This window comes from Drosophila miranda, chromosome 2 (assembly GCF_003369915.1).
Source record: "Drosophila miranda strain MSH22 chromosome 2, D.miranda_PacBio2.1, whole genome shotgun sequence".
Taxonomy (NCBI): domain Eukaryota; kingdom Metazoa; phylum Arthropoda; class Insecta; order Diptera; family Drosophilidae; genus Drosophila; species Drosophila miranda.
Window position 1 is genome coordinate 9,780,904 of NC_046675.1, and position 19,182 is coordinate 9,800,085.

At 46.4% G+C, this 19,182-nt stretch overlaps 1 protein-coding gene across 2 annotated transcripts in view; it reads left to right on the forward strand.

Annotated features, from left to right (window-relative positions):
- Positions 1 to 19,182, forward strand: part of LOC108157416 — a 31,416-nt gene that overhangs the window by 6,158 nt on the left and 6,076 nt on the right. Inside the window, exons 1-5 of one of the 2 annotated variants that reach the window (XM_033389586.1) lie at positions 4,970 to 4,984; positions 9,722 to 10,770; positions 17,825 to 18,039; positions 18,111 to 18,246; positions 18,527 to 18,660. In XM_033389586.1, the coding sequence (XP_033245477.1) occupies positions 10,299 to 10,770; positions 17,825 to 18,039; positions 18,111 to 18,246; positions 18,527 to 18,660 (957 nt within the window). In that variant the 5' untranslated portion in view covers positions 4,970 to 4,984; positions 9,722 to 10,298. Of the gene's footprint in view, positions 1 to 4,969; positions 4,985 to 9,721; positions 10,771 to 17,824; positions 18,040 to 18,110; positions 18,247 to 18,526; positions 18,661 to 19,182 lie in introns of those variants that run through there. The other variant, XM_017289467.2, reaches the window with a different exon arrangement.

Genomic DNA, 19,182 nt, shown 5'->3' on the forward strand with positions numbered 1-19,182 from the left:
TTGGTGAAGCAGCAGCAGCAGCAGCAGCGACAACAACATAAGGGAGAAACTTTTTCGATAAAAATGTAAATTTATTGGATATGTGTGACAAACAAGCTACCGTATATACATACAGAGACACCCACACACATACATACATATACTGTAAGTATATTTGTTCGATTCAAATGCGAATGACAATAATGCTCATGTTGTCGTCGTTGATGAAGCAACCAACTGGGAAGGAGATATCGATGGAGCGGTGGAGCGGTGGCAAGGGCCTGGGGATTGGGGCTCTGCTCATCATGCACGACTTGAATCATATTTTTATGGTTTTTTATCGACGGATTTTGATATGCCAGCTAACAATTCATTTATTCATTTGGCTAAGACTCTGGCCCCGTCATTGGTTTTGTTAGTTAGTTGTTGTTCATTTTGGTGACATGTGAACTGACTTTTTAGTAGTTTCCGAGTGTTTTTCTTCTTAGCATTCCATCCGTTTTATGTAGCGTTACATGAGAATGTTAGAAGTAACAAAAAACTTTGGGCATAACATAAAAAATTTATCGCATAAGCACATAATTCCTTTGTGAGGCGATTTGTAAAGAAATAAACATTCTCGGACATCATCGCAGAAGTCGAGACGAGACAAGACTTTGACTTTGACTTAGACGTACACGTAGGTGGAATAGACAATAGACGGTATAAAAAACATGGTTTAATGGCCAAATTAAGTGAGGCTCAGACATAAAAAGTTGCCTCAAGTGATGATGGCTAACATGGGTTTTATTGCCTCAGCTGTGTGTGTGTGTGCCAAAGAGTTTTAAGAGCTTCATGATATGTGAGCCATTGCGAGGATACACTCGTATTTCCCATTAGATAACTTAATCCAAAGCATAACTTTATATTCACTTCATATACATTGTTTATGATTAATTATTTGCTTATTGAATAAGCAAAAATGAGCTAAAATTATCAGCAGACTACGCCATTTATTTCATCAATTAATCAGAAATGACATGCAGGGCAGCCAAACAAATGGTAATTAATACGAAATAATTGTGTGTTCAACTTTTGAAATAAAGAGTAAATAAATTACGGAATGAAAATGCCATTTTTATAGCGAAAGGTAAAAATTAACACTGTTAAATGTAATTTGCAATGTAAACAACGGCCCTCGCATTCGGCTTGAAGTGTTGAAAGCCCGTGTTGCAGGCTGGCTACAGACATCTCGAATCGCAGCGGTCATGACAAGGGAAGTGCAAACAAAGGACCAAGGACACCCAAGACGAAGACAACGTTATTATGTTGAAATTATGCGCTACAAAGTCAGGCGGCAAACAGAGAAGGGACAAAATGAGACAACGAAGGGCTTTAAATGTCCGATCGGAGAGACCAATGTGGGGATAAAACATATTTTTAAATCAAAGCAAAGGGGTCACAAGGGGGGTGGGGGACCAAACCTTAACAAACCTAACCGCTATTAGGCCATATTGAGTGCGGAGTGGTAAGAGTGACGGCGGTGGCAAATCCAAAAAGGTTACAAATAGCTATCATAAAAACTTTATTTGTCCAAAGGATTGAAAACAAGAGTCGGCCAAAGGACAAAGACGACGACGCCCTATGCATGCGAAAGTCGATGTCCCATTCCCAAATACCCTGGGTTGCCATATCCTTTTTCCAATATAATATGGTCAATAGAAGGGGAGGTGGTGCACGGAACGGGGGGGAGGGGCAGGGGACGGACATGCGTGTTTATTGTTGTTTATGTGCCATGATGCTTCCCCACAATTTCCAATCCTCAGACTCCTTTGATTTCGTTTTCGGGGCTTTTCGATTGCCTTTGTTTGCTGTTGTTAAAAAACATTTATGCGCCATTATCAAAAGCAATGCGACACCCACACTGATACGGCTAAAGGGAGACACGCTTACACACACAACCGTGTTGCTTATGGTGTGGTCCTGGTGCTATTCACCCAGCTGATCTGGCCGGGGCTATTCGTATAGCATCTGATTATTGCCAGGGATTAAGCTATAATTGTGTATCGCATTTCGGTTATTTGTTTCCATTCCACGTCCACAGTGACTCCGGGCTCCCCGCTAATGGGGAATAGGCTATATGTATTCCGGAATGGCAAATGCTTCGGATATCATTAGCGGCACCCCTGATGTTGCAATATGTTTTGATGAGCTTCTGAGCCCTTGAGCCTCTGCATTTGCTGCGCTTCATAATGTATAATCTTGATTTACCCTCCAAAAGTGTGCAGTCTTAAAGTTACCCCCCCTCGAATGGGCCAGAAGCAGAGGTCGGGGGTGAACTCAATCAGGAAACCACATACACACACACACACTAACACTCTCAGTGGAGCGTGTCGAGGGGAAAATCGGCAGCAGAGCAGGCAGCCAGCAGCTGGAATCGGTTTGAAAATTTCAGGCATATTTGGCAACGGGTCATTAAATGCGGAAATTGAGTCAACAAAAGCCAAAGACGCCAGGAAAGAGGCAGGAAGGATATACACAAGCCACCAATACAAACGCACTTCCCACACACACACACACACACACACACAGTCTCACACGTGAATAGAAAGCTCCAAAAGTCGGAAGTTTTTTTGGCATTGCTTTGCTGCTTGGCCTGGTTGGGGTCGCTTGCAAAAGTCAAGCCACATAAAAGATGCCTCGAATTGGTTACTCGTTTTTGTTGCTACTGCCGCTGCTACTGCTTGCCCTGCCTGGGCCTTGATTATGTAACCTTTGGCTGGGAAACGACCAAAGCACAACACATGCAAACCTCACGAATAATTGCTGCCCCAGAGAGCTCTGGGAGCTGCCTTCGATTGGCTGCCAATAACAGAGAAACATAGCAACGCTGCCCTGTCCATGTCCCTGCCCCTGTCCCTTTCCGGTCTGTTTTGTAGATGTGTTGTGTATGTATAACTTACTGAGTGTGTGTGAGCGTGTGCTTGAGTTAAAGGTTAAACTGGGGAGAATGTGTTGATTGTGGGTCAAGCGTGAAAGCGGTCAAAACGTACTTCGCATTACTATATTTAAATTGTTGATTTTGTGCAAATGTTTCTGTTGCTGCACTGGGAATAAAAATGGGTTCAAATGTTGGTTTCAAAGCAGAGAAAAAACAAAAGAAAATAAAAGAAAACTCAGAATTATAGATCCTGACAGTGGATAAATCTATAGTCCAAGCTTGTCAAATTCTCTAAAACTATTCTTTTGTAGCATTCTTTCGCTGAGTGTGATTTTTGTGGGACCATCCTCTCTCTGGTATCCTTTCCTTATATGAATTCCTCCCATTCCTACGAGTTCCTTATTTAACAGAGAAACCTCCCGCTATTGTGATGTTCAATGGAACGAGGGATAACAGACATTGGAATGTGATTGAGTTATAATTGAAATAATTGTTTGATATTTGGAACAATAATCGCAGCAGGTGAGCCTCTGTTCTGTGGAAGCCCCTGCTGTGCTCATTAAACTTTGGGCAACAGTTACACGTCTGTTGCCAAAGAAATGATTATAAATTATAATGAACACACACTGGGAACATAAGCGACACCGCGCAGTCATAGTGCTACTTGTAGTATTATAAAAGAAAATATATCTGTGGCTAGTCGAATGTGGATACAAGACAACCCCATCTCGCAAACGACAATTCCGCTGAATCGATTGGAACTGGGACTTGACCAGCGTTAACTAATAATTGGGTTAATTAGATGGTCAGGTGTGCAATGCGGATATGGATGCGTATTCCATTGAAGTCCATGGCCCACGGGAAATCCGCGACTGCTTCTGTTGTTGGTGTTGCCATTGACTACAGTGCCTCTGGATGGGGCAACAAAGAAGCCGCATGGCAACTGTGGTCGGCCTTAACCAAGTCCTGACAAAGGCATAGTCTCAGGCACAGGCAAAGGCACAATCACAAGCCCAGGGCCGGGGTCCTGAAGCATGCAATAAACATAATTAAAACGCCTTAAATTTACGCTACAGAATGCCAAGAAAATTAACTTTTCAGCATTGTTGGCGACAATTTCAAGCAGGGCTGGAGGCTGCTGCAGCAGATACTTGCCGCCAGGCTGGTCCGCCGACACACAAGACACAACAAGCGCAATTAACATATTTTATCAATCTTTTTGTTCTGGCCGGGCCTTAAAACAACCCCGCTCCTGCCATCGCCACTTACGCAATTTAAATAACTCAAGTGGCAAACGACGCAAAAGAGCAAAGGACACTCGAAGCAGGCACAGGATGGCAGGGGCTGTTGCTCTTACTGGGGCAGTGACAGTGGTAGAGGCAGTCAGCCAGGAGCAGCCACATGGACGTATGGTGGAGTCATCGCCATCGCCATCCACATAAACACATTAACACTTTGCGTATGGGCTGGGGTGGCGTAGTGGTGGGGTGGCAGGTGAAGAGCCGCCGGGGCGGGTCAAAGTTGGCCAGGCAACATTAAGCCCGCCAAGTATTTTCATTTTTTCGCAAACATCGCTGATTCGGTGTGACTGGGTGAGTGGACGGAAGGGAGGGTGGGAGGGGTGTAGCAAGGTCGCCTAGCAGCAGGCTCACGCACTTGGCGGATAAACAGGATCCGCAGGATATGCAGAGTCTGCCGGCGAGCCTGCCTCATAAATTACACTTTAATTTTGCAGCAATTTTTGGCCACGGCTTATAAATCAGCAGAGTTCCGCCGAAGGGGCGGACGACAGCTGCCGACTGCCTTCTGCCCGCCCGCCATCCGCTGCCCGCTGCCTGCTGCCCCTCCAGCACTCATTTTGGCATCCTCTGAGCCACTCGCAATATTGAAATTTCAATTTAATTACATAGAGCGGGCCATACTCGAAAGGCACGACCCGACCCCAGGCCCATGAGCTCGAGAGCTGCCCGCAAAATGAGCTGTCGTTTTGGGTCAAAGAGCCTACAACAGCAGCACCAGCAGCAGCAGCAGCAGGGGCAGGGGCAGGAGTAGCAGCAACACCCTCAACACACCAACAACAACAAGGTTAGATCTGCTCACTTGAACTGAACTGCTCGGCGGTTTGGCTTAATTTGTTGAGATAATTGTGCCGAAATTATATTATTATTAAATTCGCATCCGTTATCCTCTTTTTTTTGGCGCTTGCCTTTCATGCTTATTATGAAAATTGGATTTCAAGTGCTCTCTGTGGGTGGGAATAGGAGGGGGGGATTGTTTAGGTGGGAGACTGAGTGAGTGGTTGGGTAGTTGGGCAGAGGTCGAGCTGTGACCTTCGCTGGGGTTCTTCCTCTTTACGTAATTGGATTTTGTGTGAGATTTGGGCAGAGAAAAAAAGCAAAGGAAAATGCCAAATGTTATTAGCTGGGGGTCAGAGATTGTTCCGAAGAAGGAGAAGCATCTTTGAGGCCTTGGTATCTCCATCAGCGACTGCAATCCCTTTTCTGAACCCAATGCCGATACAACACACTGTTTCTGTTCTGACCCTTAATCTTCATCTTATTTCTCTTGCCTCATTTATAAATTTCGCACGCTCGGCGAATCGCAGCTCGCATTAATTTTTCCCAAGATTAAATGCAAATGGGCGTGGCGGCATTACCAGCATGAAAAACGGAGCTACAGCAACAATGCACATCATTCTCTAAGCTTCTGCGAAAGGCTTTTAATTAATTCGCGGCATTAAAAGTGGAAACAGAAGCCAGAAGCGGCACCAAAGATTCAAAGTCAAGTTTCCTCGCGGCATGCAATAAACGAAATCAGCAAAACGCTCGGGAAAGAAGAGAGAGAGAGAGAGAGAGAGAACAAGAGACAGACAGAGAGAGAGAGAGAGAGAGAGAAAATGTACATGAATTCACAAAATATGATTATGAATAAAAGCCATTCATGCAAAAGGCTCAGAGCAGAACCAACCGCAAATGTGGGAAAGTGCTGGGAAGTGGGGCAGGGCTGTGCAACCACATGCCGATCGTGGGGCGTGCAAAATCAATTTTAAAGCGAATTTAATAAAAACGCATTTATGCGCATTTTGTGGCAATTAAGTGCAGCAAATTGGAGCCAACGAGCTGCTGAAGCCACAGCTACAGCCCCCATCTCATGTTGCTCTTCCGTGTGTGTGTCCGTGTGTGAATGTCTGAATTTAAATGCTGATGAAATGGGACTGATGGGGAATGCTGCACGGATAGCACGTGGTCCGTGCCGTAATTAAGCTGATGTGAAAATCTTTGACTTGGTGCGAACATTGCGAGCAGGCAATTAAATTTCAGCCCCCAAATACAGGAAGCTTAACCGACTGCACTCCGCAGATCAATGCCGAAAATGTCATCGACTGCGGCGACAGATTTATGACAATCCGAGGGTCTCACCTGACAGCTGGAAGGCCTGTCGATGCAGCGCGAAGATCCGAAACTTTGAAATCAACATTTCAATTTGTTGTCGACGCATCGCGTGGCTGTGCAGCAAGGCTGCATCTCGGGCAATTTGGTGTGAAAAACTTGTAGCTATTTTTAACTCATCAACAACGGTGGCAGCAGCAGCGGCGGCAGCAACAACAGCAACTTTTATTGCCCATGTGCTGGGCATGTCTCGGTGCCAATTGCATCATGGCAGGCGAAATGTGTCAAGTGAGCGGTGACTGATGTGGCGAGTAACAAGGCGAGGCCCTGAAGGCAGAGACACCCTCTTGCCCCCTGTTGTCCGCCCCAGGAGTGGCTCCTCCTCTCAGGGAGCAGTAGCAGTAGCAGTGCATCCAAGAAGTATGCATAAAAATATTTCATTCAAGCACTCGAATTAAAAGTAACGACAGAAGTGGAAAGAGCTGGGACTGGAGTGCGGGGTGGAGTGTGGCACTCCAAATGGCGTTGGCTTTATTCCGGCAGTTGTCTGAGACAGTTAACCCCACACACACAGAGACACTGAGACAGTGATACACAGATACACACGACATTCAGTCAGAGCTACTCTTGAGCGGCTGTCATTGTCAATGTCTCCAGACAAATGCGCCTGGAATGGTAGAAGAAAGCGTACTTACTGGTTGGGGTAGCAGTGGGGGCAATACTTTTCCTGGGGAGGGGGTGAGTGGGCTGAGGCCCTGACCTGGGTTCCCCCCACAATAATACGTTGCACGCGCAATTCTAATCTGCTTTTAATTAAAAGCAACGCGGAATGAAAGGACTCTAAGCGGCTTTCTCCCGCTCCCTCCGTCTCCATTTGGCTAATTGTCTTTCGTTGGCGGCTTTTGTCATTTGTCTCTGGCCCAAAATATGCCAAAGACAAGCATGCAGATATGTACATATGTGACAATTTTCTGCCAAGAAGAATGGCAGGAATGACAATTACAATACGAATGTTTTGCCACACTGACAGTTACACATTGGGAATGGCTGGGGCTGAGGGGCAAATGTTAAGACCAATAATTATGTCAAGGAAAGCCGCAATTGGCTAATTAAAATGAATAGAATTGAGTACGGTTGGCAAGTAATTCTATGCGCATTCATTTTGGAGTATTTATTAATATTTCCAGCTTTTGTTCCATCTCAATCTGCTCTGCTCCAAACTACGATACACAATGATGATAAATAGCAAAATATCATGTAGAATCAATCAAAATGTAAAAATGGTTGGTCGTTGTAAAAACACTAGGTCCCTGTCAAACACAATTAATTATGAAATTCATAAAGCAAAGCCCCAGGCATACAAAAAACCAACAATGGCAGCCATAAAAGCGTCAGAGGATGGAAAAATGTATGAAAAATGCGACAGACAAAATTATCATTCATAATAATTTGTACAAACAAACAAGACCAAGGGGCTGGGCTGAGTGGCGAGGGGCGCAGATATGGGGGCCAGGCCTGGAGGCTAGGTGAACAAAGGACAGACTAGGGATGGGTCTGGGGTCTGTGAATGGGTCGACAGATGAGTGCTGGGGCAATAGAATGTTTCACGCAGAGGCAACAATTACAAAAAATTATGTTTTATTTAAAATACCAGACAGCGGCAGTGGGTAGCGGGTAGCGGGTATAGCGGTGAAGGTGGAGCCGGGACAGACGGGAAATAAAAATAACAATGCTGCAACAGCAATGATAATGTTGCTGGCAACACATGTTTTCGGCAGCAGCAGCAACAGTGGCAGCATCAGCGGCGAAAGAAGCATTGCCACCGCAGAAACAGCAAGTAGAGCGCTACAGATGGCATAACGACTATGAGATACCCAGTGCTTTAATATTTTTCTTGGTACATATAGTTTAATGGAAATTTACCAGTAGAAAAGATTATTAAAAACACTCTTAGAATAAGTACCAAAGCGATGGATATGCTGCCTTGTAATTTCTAGGCGTAATTCGAATAAAGGGTTATTGATGAATTGATATATAATATGTGCATATATGTATACTTATAATTGAGGCCATGGTGAGTAAAATTTCCGACAAATTTCATACTTAAAAGTACATTCTTCTATCTCCAAGTCCATTTTTTATACCAACAGGAATACAATACACCCTAGGCTTAACGAGTACAGGGTATAACAACGGCTGGCAGCATACAATACACACCCGTCCCCCACCTTTAAAAATCCCCTCTTTTCAGCCGCCTGTGCGCACATTTTAATCAATAAACAAACGTGAAAATATGACAAACAAATTAATAATAAAATGCAACAACAGCAACCCACAGACACAGACCCCGACAATGACAAAATATTATAAATGAATCGGAGAGAGGTTCGACAATGTAACAGAGGCATATAGTAGGGTGAAAGAGGAATAGGAGACGGGGAGACGGAGAGAGGGACAGGGACTAAATATAGATGCAACGCTGTTGCCCTTTTGGGCGCCTTCGTCGCCCCGCCCTCCTTCCTGCCGACTAATTGTGACAATTTGGTCTCACACAAATGGCATAATAAATGTTGAGCAAAGGAAATGATGTGTGAAGTGCAGCAGATCCCATGCAAGGGGTTGAAGATGAGTCTCCCCCCCAATTGATGACCAAGCGGAAGTGATTTTTGGTTTCAGTGCACGATTTTCCATCAGAAAATAGGATGATGGGCTGATGCCAGAATGGGTCGGATCAGACAATGGCGGTGCTCCCACCCTCTGCAATTAGCCAAACTTTCCATGGGGCCAGAACCAATACCGAATCTTTGTTCAGGCAGCAGTGAATGTGTGCGGGCTGCAATTGAGATACAATGGGAGGCAGGAAGCGTGCAACTCTTTTTTCCAGCGCTGGGGATCGCACAGAGCGACTGAAGGATTGGAAATAGTGTATTTCCGGCAGTGAGGCGCGCATAATAGAGCAGCACGGGAATCGGGAATGCCATAAATAATGCAAACCCCATTGATAGCCCCCCGGCGCAATATCCAAATCCAAATTGGATGCCATTGTTGCGGATGACAGTGGCAGACTGTGCGACTGGCGGACGACTGACTGGCTGCTAATTAGCCAGCACTCTCCAGTTTGGGTCGCATTCTTGGCCCCGGGGCACGTTCCGCCACGGCGATTGAGTAAGGTCAATGGGCAGGCCAGGCCTAATCGCGGGCGACAGACACTGCCTCATAAATCAATCCAGAGCGGCAAGGTCTCGGCACGTGACGATCGCTAGAATGTGCTGCCGAGTTCTTCGACCAACTCCCTGGTGCATTTGCCGAGTAGTCGTATATTATTTATCAGGAACTTTGTACACTTTACGACGAGCAATAAAATTAATATTTTGCCTGCCCCCCGCTTTGTCAACAACTAATTGAAACATTTCTCCTCTCTCTCCCGTTGCAGGACAGGAAGAAGCCAAAGAACTGGTTGGGAGTGTGCGAGTGCGTTGCAGCAGATGAGGCATATGAAGCAATTAGGGGCAACACTAAAAACGCCTATAAATGTCGAGTGACAAACAATTTCGCGGAAAGGCCGAGGCCTAGGCCCAGGCCCAAGCAGGCGACTGACTGCCACCGACACTTTCCAGGCAACATGTTGCTGAGAGGCATCCGCGGCAATTGACAACAGCAACATTTGCGGCATTGCCCCGCTCGGCAGCAGCAACAGCAACAACAACTTCGTGTCGCAAGCAAACTTCGTGCGGCATTCGACTCCGACGGTTGTGTGACGCGTTCGCTGTGCGGCAGAGACAAAGACAGAGAAAGAACGAACGAGAACCAGAACCGGGAAAAGTTTCGAGTGCTCAAGTGTGAAAAACAAATGGAAATACATACGTAAACAGCAAATCAAATTAGCGAAGAAAATCAAAAGAAATACGTAACCAAGTGCGTGTAAAGTAAAGGGGAATTTTATTTAGTACAGCTCCGAGAGAGCAAAGAATCCAAAACCGAAGCGAAACAACAAATTTCACTCCTAATTAATGTCTAATTTGAAGAGCAGTCGGGCGGCATTCAAGAGGACAACAGCAACAACAAACGCTCGCAAAGTGGCCAAAACAACGGTGACAATGTGGCAGACGCTATCAACTCTATCCACATCACTCACGGCGGCTATCCTTGGCCCGGGGTGGCCCCCGTCGCCGTCGCCGTCACCGTCCCAGTCCCCGACCCCGCCCGGTTGCAGGTGCGGGGTGCATCGCCTGAAGGGAAAACTGCGGGGAGCCAGAGCCGGCACTTACCACGCGGAAATGCAGAGTCACAGAGTCACAAGCAACATGTTGCCATCAACAGACATCGCGACAGCAGCGACCGTCGCGCGTAGGTGTCGTTGTGGCAGCCACATCACCATCACCATCAACAACAACAACAACAATAGACACACTATCAAAAAAAACAGCAACATTAGCGGTGGCAGCCTCCTGCACTGGCTGCTGCTGCTCTGCGTCTTCTGTGGTAAGTACAAGCCAGCCATGGCCATGGCCCAGCGCAGTAAGTGACTTTTAACAAAATGCGCTTAAATGTCTCTGATTTAGTGCGCCACGCCCCACAAAAACACAAAAAAGGGACAGACAAACCGACAAACCGACAAACCAACAAACCGCCAAACTGAAGTGATACTGGGATGAGGCAAAAACTGCAGCAGTTTGGGCCCTTGAATAAGACACAGATACCCGTACAGTGGGAGACGCAGACAGAAGGACAGAGAGTGGGGCAGAAGCAGCAAAAAAAATAAATAAAAACGCTCAACACAAATCAAGATGAATTTCCGTGCATTTTTGTGCAGATTTTTGTAGAGCTTTGGCCAAAACAAAAAATAAAAATACAGACATGGCCAAATGAACGAAGGCGACGTGTGTATGTGTGTGTGTGGTTGGATTTGGTTTTTGTGCCACGTCTATAACGCTACAACTGCCACAGCACGAAAAAATGGCTAAACAGCAAAGGAAAAACATTTGAAAATAGCGCCAAGAAACGGAGGAAGATTAAACGGCTGGCAGTGGGGCAGGGACTGACTGGGAAAAGGGGCACGTCAGCAGCGATGGCAGCGCAATATAAATTGACTCGTGTTTTTCATTTAAACGTTTTGCCCAGTCTCACTCCACGTCTCCTCCTTGGCTGCCTTCAATAATTTTGCCTGATTCTGCAGCAGCAGCAGCAGTAGCAACATCAGCAGCTGCAACTGCCACTGCCACTGCCACAGCCACTGCCTGGACGTTGCTGTTGCTGCCACTTAAACCTGAAATTAACTTTGGCCCACGAAAGTATGCAGCGGAAGGAAGAAGGCAAGAGCACGGCAAATCAAGCCACGTGAGCTGGTCTCATGTGTATCTGTATCTTTTTTCTGTGCATCTGTGTATCTGCTGCACTGGATTGCTTGATTATTTCGTTTGGAAATTGATGCTGCTATCAATTATAGGAAACCACAAAAGAAGAGCAGAACGGGAGAAATGAATTCGGTTAGCAAGAAGCCGGGAGCGGGGAACAGATATGGAACCACGGCCAAGAGTAATGGACGGCTGCTGGCCGCTGGCTGAATGGTTGGCTTCGGTTCGGTTTTGGCCTGGCTTTAAAGCCAGCGCTTTGTAATCCATGGAGGCGGTGGGGCAAAAGTGCTGTGCAATGCTAAAATAAACTGAAATCAATTTGGTTAAGCCATCTTCCAGCAGAGCATGGCAAGCCATACTAGACCAGAGCATAGAAGGGGTACACCACCCACTTAACTAATCAGGATAAATAAATATTTATAATTAATTTAAAATATAAACAGCCAACCGAAGCCAGCCGCAATTAATTTTGGCCAGTTGTTGCCAGTGGAGATTGGAGGGGATGCTAATGGGGTGGCACTGGGGGTTAGGGGAAAACTTTCATTTTGATAACAAGGCAAACAAGCAAAGTGCTCATCGCCGAAGACTCGGGCATATGAATAAATGAATGAATGCATGAATAAGCAATCAACAATAATGGCCAAAAGCAACGAAAGACGGACAGATACAGATGCAGAGCGAAAGAGAAAGAGATAGCTGGGAATCGAGAGAAATAGTGGGAAGCGAGATGGCAATATTATGAAAATATATGCACAACGAAAAGGTTAAGGCACGAGAGTCGTTCAAGGAATGCCAATGGCAATGGCAACGGCAACGGCAACGGTCAGCAAGATCCAGCGAAGGAGCGAAAGAGATGGCCAGCTAATGAGTTGGCCAAGTTATCAGGTGTCGATGTTGGGGTGGGCTGGGGTTGGGGTTGGGGTCGGGGTCGGTTTGGCGCCTGGGAAAAGTGCCTCTGGGTCCGCGAGCCTCTGAGGGATGCCTGGATGGAAAGTGCCTGGGCCTGCGCGTGCTTAATGAACTGCAATCAATGGCCAGTGCCAGTCGATAAGAGCCGAAAGGCGACTGATTGTGCGTGCAACATGAGGCAGACCACAGCACACGTACACATGCACACACTGACGTACTCAGACACTCTTCTGGACCGAACGGACAGACAGACAAATTGATAGCGAACGATTTATAGAGCCCTCATGCTGTTGGGTCCAGTTTGGCGCATTAATTACGCACATTTTGTTGAAATTTATTTAAACCAACGGCCCAAACAACGCCCCTTACCACACACACATATACCCACATACAGAGTGAGAGAAAGCGAGAGAGAGAGAGCGAAAAAGACCCACACCTGATTATAGCTTGCGTGAATTGGTTTTGGGCGTGAAATTGCTTTCAACATTTAATTACAAAAGCTTCGTGTGGTTTATTTTTGGCTCATCAGCCGCACTCAGCCACCACTCACCCACCGAGAACACCCCTCAAAACCCACCACGCAACACATCCCCACCCCTTCCTGCACTGCAATTTGTTATCAGAGCCGAAACACGCAACCTACTGACGCCCAAACTACGCTACACCTTTGTTGTCTTTGTGTGAGTGTGTTTTTGGGCCAAATTAAAGGGATTAGGCCAAAGGAATCTGTGTGGCAAGTGTTGCGGCTGCTGCACAATTAGCCACACAATCAATTTTATAAAACATCTGGGATTGGGATAATCAACGGCCCCGGGATCGATCCAAGCGAATCATACGGTTCAGTTGGATAGAATACTGATTGAAGCATCTCAAGAAACTTCAGCAGAGTTCGAAGCAATCCAGGGGCAGCACATACTCGTCTCGTAAACTATCCACGGGACAGCAATAATATTGTCAGCAATATTAAACACGACATCAGCCATTGATGCAGGCTTTTGTGTGGCAACTGTGTGATATCAAATATAATTGAATTGATACGAAAACATTCTGACGGGGCGTCGGCATCCTGAAGCACCAGCCAGGACAACAATGGATACCCACATGGCAGACATTCGTTTTTATGTTTATTGGCAACACGGACACATGCAAATACGAAGAAGCTCAAAAGCTGCAGATAAAGAGGAAGAGAAAGATGAAGATGAAGCCCGAGATGGAGCTGGAACTGAAACGGATGGCACATGTCCTCTGACAAGCTTATTGATGACTGTTCGCCCAATGCAAAAATGATACGAAAATATAAATATAAATATGGAAGGCAACCAAATGAGCAGAAAAACACAAGCAGTGCAACACATACAAGTATTTCCAAGTAAATACCAGCTTATTTTTGTCCTAGAAATGCAAATAAATCCGACTTTTTCCCTGTCTTTGGGTAATAATGTATGATTTATCATTTTCTTTTCTGCTGAAAGCTGGTCTGCTCTGCTTTTAATCAAATTATAATACTCCATCATCGGCGAAACAACGAAGAAAACGTCCCTGAATTTTTTGCTATTTTTAGTCGCCATCTTCTCGGATGCTCTGTGCCACTCGATAAACTTTGACTCTGCCCAAATAGGATCTGAGTGCATTAAAATCATCTAAAAACATTTTCGCACACGCAGAAGTTGGAATTAGCAATAAATGTTGACCGAAAATGTTAGTTGAATGGCAAGTTTTCAGAGCGCATAAAAACTATAAAAACTTTTCAGCATTTCAATTCATAATTCAACACATAATTATATCATGCCAGTGCCCAGCTCTCTCTCTCTATCTCTATCTTTCACTGTTTTCTGTCCCTGTCTGGCCTGGCCTGGCCTGGCCTGGCGAAATATGTCAGCAACTTTTCAAAACTGTAACAGCGCCAATTTGTCTACAAAAACGTTGACCGTAGACCACTCTCAGACTCCTCCTCACTTCGTTCCAGCACTCCACCCACTTCAAATTGTAATTTCAACTCAAATTTTGCTGTTCTAAAATTATGCAAATATATTCTCGCTTTTCTGTATATACGTTTGTGTGTATATACATATGTACATGGAATGGTATACTGCTTTTGCTTATGCATTATGCTAAATAATTGCAAGAATTTGTTGTGCCTGTTGTTGGCGCGGAAGTTATTCGATATTGCTGGTCCCTTTTAGCATTTTGTGCGGCAGAAATATTGCGTTAATTATCACAAAAACCCACAATATATTGTACATATATCTCTGCCCCAGAGCCATGAGCGACTGTGTGTGTCTGCGGGATCCTGTTTGTCTGTGCAACCGCGCAATTTATATTTTTTTGTTAATTTTGTTCGTTTTTGGCCACGCGTAATTACATGAAGAATTCATGTGTAAAACTTTGTTATTGTCTGACGCGTAAATTGTTTAACTTTAAAACATTTATTGGATGTTCGTATTATCATCCGGAAAACCAATTTGCAGTTGGGGCAAATAGGGGAGAGTGTTCGTTGAGAGGGCGAGAAAGCGCTTAGGGGTGACTGCGGCAATTGACAGCCGAGCGGAGAAAACAAAACTTGAAAACTAACATAAAATATTTAAGACGCAAACTCGACTTCGTTCGCCTGCCTCATGGCTCATCGTGGCGCTGGGAAGTATGCAAGGAATTTTTTTCGCCTTGAAATTATTGCACATCATGCTCCAGAAAGCCGCAACGGGATAAGCAGCTGGCAAGGAGTCGAGGCAGTACCCAATGCAGCAAGAAAAGAGGCAGGAACAGGGCTGAGAGCCAGACAATAAGTTAAATTAGTTTGGTAGCGACGTGGCGTCTGCCACAGTACTCCTGCCTCCTTCCAGGCTCCTGTACTCCTGTTCTCCTGCTCCCAGTGTCTGCCGCTCTACATGACAATAAAAATATTACCCATAAATTATCACAAGTGAGTTCATCACATGGCTTGCACTTGCTCCTCCATTGAGTGCCCCCAGAACCGGTATCGTGTGTCTGTAAAAAGTTCGTCTGCCTCTAGTTTGCCGAGCAGCTGCTCCCCCATCTCACCCACGTCTCCACCCATTGCATTTACCGCGCTCATTTGTAACTAAATCTGTGCGAGCTCAACTCAGTTGCGTGGCTGAAAGTTTATGAGTGTGCGGGTAGCCCCCCACCTACTACTAGCATACGTTCATACATATGTATGAGTGTGTTAGCCAGCGGCGTAGCTATTGCTGATCCCAGAAAGGGGTACACGGTTACTTGGCAAGCGAAAATATCCCAACAAAGAAGACTTATAATATGTACTCTAAAGTCATACTGTCCGCAAAATAATAGAGTTTTGGATGGAATCTATAAGTCTCTGGCAGTGCTGGGGACGATATGTATGAAAACATAAAGAGGGATAGTCATCTTGATCAGCTCCTAGAGCTACGCCCGTGGCACTCACTCACATACCCGAGTGTGTTTGTGCAACTGCATATTGTCATAATGGTGAATGCATGATATATTGAATTTTGCAGTCAATAAACGTTTTATGATCACAGCTGCACATATTTCACAATTTTCCTCTCGTTTTTTGCTCGTTTTTTTCATCCTTTGTCGTGGCAAAGTTGCATAAAAGTTGCCAGGGGGCGGTAAACCGTTGAGAGCAATTGCAAAAATTTAAGGTCATTATGGGTTGGGTGGAAGTTGATGTTGGAGTTCGGATGGGATGGCTTTAAATCCGGATAAGCTGCTGGTGCCTTGGTAAGCCTGAATTGATGCTCTCGCTTAGGGCATATCCCTGGCAATCCATCGAAGGGCCATAAAGTTTTTCTTCTTCTGTTTGTTTCTGGCTGCCAGACCAAACCACTGCTCGCAAAAATTCATCATCGCTCTGCTCCCAGCGCCTAGCCGGAACCCTCAGTGGGTGTGCCATATGTGGCATATGTGCCATGTGGAAATCTGCATCAGCCACTCAAACTGCAGGGGCTGCCGTAAACCTAAGCCCGGCCTAATTTCCGAAAGGCAAATGGCCGTAAGGGCCGGGCTTAAACTACGGCCAGGAGTGCGAAAAAAAATAGTAGGAATAAAATGAAAGAGAACAGAGGAAGAAAACATTGTGGAAGCTGTCGATGAAAATGAATCAGAAGTAGAAGGAGCAGCAGCAGGAGCAGGAACAGCGCAACAAGCAGCAGTCAAACGGATATTGTTTCTCGAGCGGGTGTGGCAGAGGCGTGGATGTGGGCGTGTGGACGTGGGTGTAGGCATACGATTCCTAGTAGCTGTGACGAAATTGAAGCAGACACGAGGCGCAGACTGCCTTGACAGCATTGATTATGCTGCGTTGCTATCACGATTTCTATTTGAAACCAGGCACATGTGGAAAAACAACACAAGAAAGAGAAAAGGCTGCAGAGAAAGGGAAGGAATCAGAGTACGGATCGCTTCAGAGGCAGAAGGATTCAGTCAGAGTAAGAGAGCAGAAAAAAAGGAAGCAAAGAGGTTTACAACTTCTCGTAAGGCGGCTTAAACGATTTGCGAGTTTATGGAAAGCCAAACACACTTTGAACGCAAACACACACATGGAAGTCGTACATCCTATGGCTATGTGTGCGACAATCTGTGTGCCTGGCTGAGAGTGTGAGTATGAGTGTGTGTGGGTGTGGGTGTAAGGGGATAAGGGGGATAAGCAGAGGGGTCGGGCATATTGTAAAACAAATGGAAAATTGCTTTTTGATGTAGTCAGTCAACTTTGCTCTGCCTGCTGCCATCATCGATGCTGATGCTGATGATGATGGTGTGCTGTGCTGTGCTCTGCCCGGTGCTGATGCTTGGTCTGGCTGGGAACTCCTAAGGCTTTAAGCGCCTAAAAGTATGCTACATGTCATTTGCATGTTGCACTTGCTGGGCGGGCCCAACGGATGCAATTCTTAATCCAATGGATTTGTGTGCGAGAACCGAGAAAAGGACGACGAGGACAACGACAACGACAACGACGTAGCATAACGTAACTATGGTGATGCAGCCAGAGATTCAATATTGTTTTACGCTCCTGAACGACTATGCAAATGCGTGTCCATGCTGTGGCCGTCAGGCTGCCGTTTGAGCCGACACCGAAAGCTTTTAAAATAAACAAGGGAACCCCCTTCAGTATGTAGCAATATCGACAGCCTACAGCCGACAGCTACCTGTACTTGAACCCGAACCCGAACCAGAGCCAGAGCCAGAGCCTGCCCGGGTATCCTTTATGAGGCCGCATCAATTTGAATAAATCTCATGGGACGCCCTTCCTTCCTCTCCCTCTTGCACTCTTTCAGATGCCGGGCAGGCGACACTGCGCGATGTCAATCTGCTGGTGCAACCGCCTGCGGTGCGGCGCGGCCAGTCGGTGGCTCTGCGGTGCGACTACCAGCTGGACGGAGCGCCACTCTACTCCATCAAGTTCTACCGCGGCCAGATGGAGTTCTACCGCTACACGCCCGGGGAGTATCCGCACACGAAGGTCTTTCAGTACCCCGGCATCAGGGTGGACGTAAGTCAAGTGTGCCGGCCATTGGCCGGCCATTGTGCACCGAAATGAAAATGTTGCTCTTATCCTTGCAGGAGGGCAGCTCAAACGCCACCCTGGTGCTCATACGCAACGTCAGCTTCGGCCTGTCCGGTCAATTCAGCTGCGAGGTGACTGCCGATGCGCCGCTCTACTCCACGGCCACGGCCTATGCCCAGATGCAAGTTGTGGGTGAGTATCCGACAACGACGACTACGACGACGACGTCGACGACGACGACAGAGTTCTGTCTCATTAGCGGCGTTCCAGGGACAGCACAGCATTGACATGACAGCCACAAGCAGTGCTCTAGTGCTCGACAATGGTGCAAAGCTGCTCTGTTGTTCCGCTGGCAGCAATTAAAATCCTGAATAAACACTCTACAGCCCGAACCCTCGTTCCGCTGTCTTGCGTTTCAAAGTAAAGTCAAGTGTACCGTTTAAAGAAGGTCTCTTTCATTTCGTCCTTCCAGAGTTCCCGGAGAAGCGACCGCAGCTGTTCACGGAGCACACCCGCTACGAGCCCGGCGATGTGCTGCGCGCCAATTGCAGTACGCCACCTTCGCGGCCGCGGTCCGAGCTCCGCTTCACCATCAACAACGTGCCGGTAAGTGAGGGTCTGCCCCAGCCCCCGGCAATTACGAAGCTCGAGGCTAGAGGCTGGGGGCTGGAGGCCAAACGCTTTACATAATGCCAGCTCAACTGGCAATTAAGACCTCAATTCCATGTATGCACAAGCATTGCATTGATTGCTAATTAATGTTTTGTTGTCTCCACTTTTGGAGGGAAGGGGGGAGCAAGTTTAGGGATGTGCCTAATTAAACAGCTTTGAACAGCCTAACGGCATCGTAAATCCTATATAATGGCATCTACCACTTGCTGTGCTCGTTTCGGGCACATGTGGCTCCGGTTATAATCTCGGCCGACGTGCCTCACAAAATTTGTTCTTTATTTATGAATATGGCGTAATTTAATCAGAGCCAAGAAACCGAATTAGAAAGGACTCCACATCTTACCTACTTAATTAAAAGTCGTCTCCCAGCAAGAAGCGGCTCAACCTCAGCCTCAACCTCAAACCCAAGCCCAAACGCAAACGCAAATCCCTTCCAGGCAAATGAAGTCAATAAAC